Genomic DNA, 7,424 nt, shown 5'->3' on the forward strand with positions numbered 1-7,424 from the left:
GTAGAGAGAAGGACGATTGAAGTTAGAAGCTCAGAGGTGGAGAGGTGAAGAGCTGGATTTACTGGAAATCAAAAGCAGAAGATAGAGCGTGGCCAGAGAGAAGCAACAAAAGCAGCACTACAAGAGAGAGACCAAGGAAATGGATTAGACTTTCAGAGAGGAAGACGCTGGCGTCCACAAGAGACAAATTCTTGTCCGCAGTTTTTGGCTTGCGATTTCAAAGGAAATAGATGGAAGACAAAAGAAAGAAGACAAAAAGTGTTGCCCACGCAGGACAGCCCAAGAGGCAGCGCCGGGTAGAGGGCGGTGCTCGTACCTCGCAGGGCCGAGTGCGCGTAAGACGATGAATCTGGTTGCTGTGGTGGTGATGAGGATGACCGATGAAGCACAAGCAAAAAGAAGACGAGGTCCAGCGGCTGGACGATTGGGCGAAATGTGACAGACAGCAAGTCGCTTGCGCATGCGTCAGCCCATGCGCCAACGGCTCCAGCGCACGCACAGCAAACACATGCCCTGATAGAATAAAGAGGTGCACGCGAGGGAAGCTCTTCGCCTTTCAATGCAACACAATTATCATTATTAGTAAACAATCGGAGCCATCAAGGGCTCAAAGGTACCTGTCTACTTCTACATGCTGCACTGCCATTGGGGAAGATGCTGCATGCACCCTGACTTTGGCTTTTAAAAGGGAAGAAGTTTCTCTTGGTGCAAAGACGTGTGTCGCTTGGATTGAGTAGAGCGAGTCCGCGTAGCGGAACGTTAAGGAAAACCCAAAGAAAAAAAAGAGAGAGACTGGACAAGAAACAACATTCCCTGAAGACAGCAGAGCAGTATGCGAGGGGACAAGACGAAGCTGGTCGAGGGAGCATGTGATGGCTCGGTTATGCTTTCGGCTTGCTGGTGGCTGCCTTGTTGTCCTCCTCGTCCTCGTCCTTGTGCGCAGCCTCCACCGAGGCCACACCTCGGGCAGCCTGGCGAACGGCTTCCTCCTCGGCAGCCAGACGCTTCATCACCTTCTCGTTGCCCTCCAGGGAAATGGGATAAAGCCCTTGCTGGATGCCCTGCAGGAACACATGAAAACATAGCCCAAACCAGAACGTCGCGACGACCCGACAACCACCAAGCATGCCATGCATGAGCCAACAGCAAAGCCAAGAGCAGCAATAATGGTAAAAATCGGGGCGCTGCAAATAAGGCACCCACGTTAAATTCGAGGCACTTGGAGGGAACGTTCGGATACCGCTTCTGGGCAAAAGTCATGAGTCGCTTGATACCCTGCAGAGAAGAAATCGGGGTTCAGACATGGTGCGACCGGCCGCGGACAGGTCGTCGACGCCAGATTCGTGGAACCAAGCGATAGAGGCAACAAGAGCGGTACTGACATGGATGTACTTGCGCTGCGTCTCGTCGTTGAGGACGTGGGCGATTTTCTGCGAGAAAATGCGCTCACGACCTGTACGCGAATGGATACCGACATTGGTCACACCAATGGGCCAGGCCGCGTTGCCGATGGCCAGACGCAAATAGGCATCGTTGGCCGAGATGTAGTCGCGATGCAACATGGCCTCGACAATCTCACGCAAGGCAAAGAGGACATCAAAGGAGACTTGCTGTAAACAGGGGCCCGGCACACGTGCATCAGAGTCTTCCAGGACGCCGGCAGCCTGGGCCAAGTGGGCCAAGGGTCCCATCGCCTTTTGCGCAAAAAAAAGGAACACGAACCTTGGTCTTCAACATCTTGAACAAAGGCTTGAGGTAGCCTTCGGTTTGGGTGAAGGTGGCCGTAGCCAGACGGCCCTCGGATGACTGCTTTAGTTCATCATCACGGTGCTCCAGGTCGGAACCCCACTGCGTCAACATGTGGCTGCATTCCATCGAGGCAAAATGACATCAGTTTACTTCGAGGCCTGGTTGGGAGCAAGACGATCGGGAATACTGTTTTTCGGCCTCCACAGTTTGGGGGGTGGAGGAGAGACACAGAGACACAGAGACACAGACAGGCAGACACACACACGCACACACACGCACACGCACGCACACAGAGAAGGAGAGAGACAACAATTATAGAGCATACCGCAGAAATCGTCGACATAGGACGGCGTCCTTGCTATCATCCTTGCCCAGCTGTAGGCCAAGCTGTTGCATGTCGCGCCAAGTGTACTTGACCTCGTACTTGGTGGTCGTGCCCTCGCCGTGCTGCAGCATTTCGTTCATGATCATGGCGTCGACGTTCTCGAGCGCTTCCTTCAGTTCGTTGCGCTGTCGCTCCGGGTTCTTTTCGCCTTCTTCCAACTCCAACTCTTGCAGACGACGACGGGTATCAATCAAGTCCTGGAAGAAAATTGGTGCCAGCGACTGAGTGCCGGTAACAGAGTCGCTCGTCCTTCGCTAGCGGAGAAACGGCTCTTTCCCTCGTAAACGCAAACGATCATCGACACGGTACGGGTTCGGTGAGTGTCACGACAAACGCACCTCGCCAAAAAGCATGATGGGCGCGTTTAGCGCTCGCAGGCGTCTACGCTCCGAGCCACCAAGTTTGACACCAAGGCGAAACATCGTGAACATGGATATAACCGCTCTTCAGGTTGAAGGAGTTGCCTTCACTCGTGCGCCTCGCTCCCAAAGTCGACCGACAACGATACCCACCGGTAAACTTCAGCTTTTGGAATATCAGGCAGCTCGTCATCCTCAAAGTCGTTGGCGCTGATGGGCATGGACACAAAATCACCGCTGCGACGACGTATTTGCTCAGTGGTGTGGCTGGAAGCTGGACGCTTCTCACTCATGCGTTGCAGCTCTGCACGCTTAAAGTATTTGCGATCCTACCGTACAGCCGCACGCGGTCGCATCGTCGGTGTGCACCGCTTGTCACACGGCCAGAGCATGGGAATCAAGGCCAGAGACATACCTCGGTGATGAGGTTGGCCTTTTGCAAGTCCTCGCGCTTGCGCGAGATCTCGGCGCGAACACTGCCCAACAAATCCTCCATGTTGTGTGTTCAAGAGGAAGCAAAGTTACGCCGGCAACATAACCCCTTGATCAGCCACCCCCGCTCAAAAAAAAAAAAAAAAAAAAAAAAAAAAAAAAAAAAAAAACACTCCAGTTCCTCTCTCCCACGGTCGACCCAAGTCAAACCCCGGATCACAAAGAGAAAAAAAAAGGCCTCGCTCCCCTGCCCTTTCCTCGCGTTTACACGTACCGTGACGCAGACAATCAAAGCACACCAGCCCGAAAACGGAGTGGTAGAGTTCTTCCGAGCAAGACCTCGCTCACGTCGCCCGCAGTCGTCGTCGTCGCGAAAATGCCGCGTATGTGATAGTGTGGACTTTGTTTCACTTTCAAGTCTTGTGTGCTCTCCTCGAATTTCAACAACTATTTTAATTTGAGGGATAAATGAAGGCTCTGCCTTGGACGCGTGCTCTGGCTGGCTCGGGCGATCAACCACTGGATGGATGAATGACCGAAATGACCCCAGGAACAAGTCACAACCCTACACCTTTGGGAGTCAGCGCGCACGCACGCACACACACGCGCAAATATGCAGACTCTAGTTTTTGCGGAGGCGATGAATCAGCTGGAGAATAGCTTTGCCATCGGGAACCTCGCTGGCACGGCTCTGGGCACTCTCCTCCACCTTGTCTTGCCCCAAGAGCTGCACCAAGTAGATGAGTGCTGGGGCCGGAGTGGCGTCAAAGGCGGTCAACACGTTGCAAACATAGTCTGCGCCGCCGCCCCCCACAGGCACGTGTCAAGGTGAGACACACCACAAATGGATAGAGGATGCATAGGAACGATCGGGGAGCCGAGCTTACCAAAGTCTGCAGCCAGCTGCTTGCGCCCATCAGCCGGCACGCCGTTGGGGAGAAGAAATGAAGCCTCCACTACCACGTTACAAATGCGGCGCGCCAGTGCGTCCACCCAACGATCATCAACCTCAGTCGCCCCTTCCACGTGGAAGATATCCAGCGTACAGCAGTCCATCAGAGCCTTCACGCCCGGCATCTACCACCACCATCGCCACACCACGGTGAACAAACCCGGGGTGAGAATGGGCAAGGCAGGGCCTAAGAGAATAAGCACACATCACACGCTTTGATGGCATCCAACAAGGCCTTGAGCCAGCCACCGATAACGACACCAACCTCAAAGTGGGGCTCCATGAGCTGCGGCATTTGCAGGATGATCTCGCCAATCTAATACAAAAGATGTGGAGTGAACGGCCGGGCGACCTTGCTCGAGTGGTGAAAGCGCAGGCAAGCCATCCAGGAGCACCATGCATGCCATGCCAAACCTGGCTAATGCGGGGCGTGGGAAGAGCGGCTTGCTTTGGATCATCGAGTCGGATCGTAGTCCAATTCTGTGTACGGATCCCGAGGACGGGCCAAGCGAACAAGAGGGCAAATGAGCTGATGGCTCCCAGGCCAAGCATGGTGGGTGGCGCTTTGAACCAAGAACAACGTACGCCCTGGGTAGCGTAGGCCTTCAAGTCGCTCTGCAGCGGCGCAACGGCATAATCAAGTGCAAATCGGTGCATGCGGTTGGACAGCGGCGTCATTCGCGCGACTGCCTCCCCGAGAATGGGCTCATCTACCAAACAACAAAGAGGCATGGACCAAAACATTTGACGTGAAACGTGGCGCTCTTTAATACAACCAGGCCAACAAAGCCGGGACGAAAGAGCAAAACGAACTCTTGTAAAGTTTGTTCTTGAGCACATCCATCTGGCGCTGCACCTCGCGGGTTTTGCCCAGCAGCGTGTCGGGAGCCTGGTGTTTGTGTTCCATTGTACCGGCCGCAGCCGCTTCTACCAAAACAAAAAGGGAGAAGAGGAGGCATGACGGTGCATGGAAACAACCTGGCGCCGGCGCAAGCCCACCCAAAGCGCGCTTGGTACACGCACTGGCAGCTGTCTGTTCGGCCGCAGACACGGCGCTGGCGGCTACGGTCGAGAGTTTGGGCTCGAGTCCTTGCACGGCAGCCACGCAATCACCTAGCAACCAGCAACACCCGATGGTTCACGCGAATAGGTCAGAGTCCACAGAGAGGAAACTCCCACTCGCTAGCAGATGGCGCATACCGAGATGCTGGACGAGACTAAACGCGTAGTGAAAGTCCTCGCTGCGCACCACGCTCTTGCCCGAGGTGGCTACAAGGATACAATAATCACGACGCACGATACCAGGCCGGGTAAGCAGGAAACAAATTGGCGCAGCACAGGCAGCCACGGCAAAGTTAGACAACCTGGTAGCTCGGGCAGCACGTTGGCTTTATCGAGCATGACACTCGTTTCCTGACTCCAAGTATCCAACACTGCAGCGATGGCTTGGAGCAGCGCCTAAGCCCGCGCAACGCAAACGTGAGACGTGTCTGTGCTGCTCATCCAAAAGGTTCACATGGACCCAGAGAAGCCACTGCTGTTTGATGACGTACTGGCAAGCAAGTGCGCTCGTCGAGCTGTTGCATGACTGTCAGCGCAAGTGGGACAAAACGCTCCCACCGCGCGATAAAGTCACCACAGCGCGCGCGCAGGCGTTCATTTAGATCTGCAGCCTTTGATTCGGGCTCCTCTACTAGATCGGTTGCCTCGCCGGCATCCGCATCTGCATCTGCGGCTTGTTCGTCATCAGTACCGGTGGCATTGGACGCCAGCAGCAACTTGGCCAGGTCTGCCTGCATGTAGGAGCTAAACCCGTCCTGGTAGGTGCCAATGGTTTGCAAAACAGGACGCAACGATGGCCAGGACACGGCGCGATGCTCCAATTGGCGCCGAGCGTGCTGACGCACACGCGCCACCTCGGCGAGCCGGAACGGGCCTGTACAGAGGTTGGGGCAAATGTGTAAGCATGTTTTTGTCGGCATCGCTACAAGATGTGGACACAGTCAACACTAACCAGGGGCGCTGTCGACGAGCTCGCTGAACGTGGCCTTCATGCTCGGCTGAAGTTGGGCCAGAGCCTCGGAGTAGGCCATGGAGACGCGTTCTTCGGGGCGCTCAGTGCGGAAGACTGTTCGCACAAACTCGACCTGGCAAAAAATCGAGTGAGCTCAATGGACGGGCGCAGGCAGCAGCCACCAGCGGAGATGCAGAAACGCACGTCGTTGTGAAAGTTGGCACACAGCTCATCGATCATGGCCTGGATCGCACCACCAGGACCCTCGGCGGTGCGCAGGGTTGTCCATTGGGTTTGCACGCCATCCTCGATGGCTTTCTGAAAAGCCGACTCGGCATCATCCTGCAAAGCCATGTCCTGAAAGAGCGTGACGGTGGCAGCCGCCGCCGCTGGATAACGAGAGCAGGAGGGTCATCAGAAAATTTTGGTTGGATCCAGGACAAAGGCAGGGTGGGGGCGTCAGATTGAGACAAGGAGGAGGGGAGGAACCGATTAATCAGAAGTCTTGGTCCACGATCATCAACGACCTACCAACGTCACGGCGTTGGATGGCTTCAAGCAGGCGGGGTCGGGCGAGAGAACGGAGGCGGGCCGTTAGGGCTTGAAGCTGTTGTTGTTGAAGCTCGTGATCGCCCAAGTCGGAGTCACTGCCCAGCACCAAAACACTGATTGCGAGAGCATGGCCAGGCAACATGAGACGGAGCTGGGTGGGTGACAGTGGCTTGCCATGGTCGGATGAAAAAAGGATCGCCTCGGCGGGTGTGAGACCAGGCAGCGGCGAGCGAGAGTTTGGTTCACACCTGCGTTGAAGGCTGAGAAGGGCGCTGGCAACTTCCTGCACATCTGTCGACTCGAGCCTAAAACCCACCACAACCAGTTTTAGTCCTACTAAGAGATGATGGGTGATGAGGTGAGGGCATCAGGGTGGCCGGGGGAGGGCGCATACGCTGCATCGATTTGAGTGGCCAGGTTGGATAGGTTCTGCGCCTCTTGAACGGCTGTGGCGGTCACGGCCATGCGAGTCTTGACCGTATCCAGCTGCAGGAGTGACGCCATCGTTTCGGCCGTGTTCTTTGGTTTTGGCCGTGTGGGTCATTGATGAGGCAGGCAGATGAAACTGAGTCATTGGCGCGGGTAGGGGGGGAGGGGCACCTTTTAGGGCGCAACGAGTGAGAACTCGAGAGAGGTGGACGTTTACCTGTTCAACGTTTTCAAGATCGCGACCGACGGCCTGCATGCTGCTTTTGAGCGACTGGACCTCATGATGGACGACTTCGACCGAACGCGCAATGCTGTGCGGCGGAAGGGGAAAAAAAAGAAAAGAAAAGAAAAAAGCGAGGGCAGTGAGGGCTAGCATATTGGCTCGGGTTGGTTCGGGGCGACGCAGGTCCACTACGAACCCAGGCAGATCGCGCACGAGATCTTGACAGATGCGTTCGAGTTCCGCATTGATCTTGTGCACAAACGTCTGGAGCTTGCGAATCAGCTCGTTGCTTTTCTGAAAAGGGAAAGGTTGAATGTGCGGCAAAGACG

The 7,424-nt window shown here is 55.4% G+C and overlaps 2 protein-coding genes across 2 annotated transcripts; both read right to left on the bottom strand.

Moving 5' to 3' along the window:
- Window positions 1–881: 881 nt before the first annotated feature.
- MONBRDRAFT_10632 (uncharacterized protein) lies at window positions 882–2,989 on the bottom strand (the record flags this gene model as incomplete). Its single annotated transcript, XM_001748380.1, has 6 exons — window positions 882–1,061; window positions 1,204–1,275; window positions 1,383–1,610; window positions 1,723–1,864; window positions 2,075–2,331; window positions 2,909–2,989. The coding sequence occupies 6 exons, from the start codon at window positions 2,987–2,989 to the stop codon at window positions 882–884; spliced, it is 960 nt and encodes a 319-aa protein (XP_001748432.1).
- A 558-nt stretch (window positions 2,990–3,547) lies between these two features.
- Window positions 3,548–6,966, bottom strand: MONBRDRAFT_33675 (uncharacterized protein; the record flags this gene model as incomplete). Its single annotated transcript, XM_001748381.1, has 15 exons — window positions 6,838–6,966; window positions 6,692–6,748; window positions 6,423–6,556; window positions 6,096–6,280; window positions 5,892–6,024; window positions 5,431–5,813; window positions 5,242–5,335; window positions 5,078–5,146; window positions 4,901–4,990; window positions 4,691–4,804; window positions 4,463–4,587; window positions 4,292–4,357; window positions 4,143–4,193; window positions 3,813–4,002; window positions 3,548–3,720 (listed from the first exon to the last, which is right to left on the bottom strand). The coding sequence occupies exons 1-15, from the start codon at window positions 6,945–6,947 to the stop codon at window positions 3,548–3,550; spliced, it is 1,974 nt and encodes a 657-aa protein (XP_001748433.1). The 5' UTR covers window positions 6,948–6,966.
- Window positions 6,967–7,424: the final 458 nt, after the last annotated feature.

The sequence above is a fragment of the Monosiga brevicollis genome, genomic scaffold (genome assembly GCF_000002865.3).
Source record: "Monosiga brevicollis MX1 MONBRscaffold_22 genomic scaffold, whole genome shotgun sequence".
Classification (NCBI taxonomy): domain Eukaryota; class Choanoflagellata; order Craspedida; family Salpingoecidae; genus Monosiga; species Monosiga brevicollis.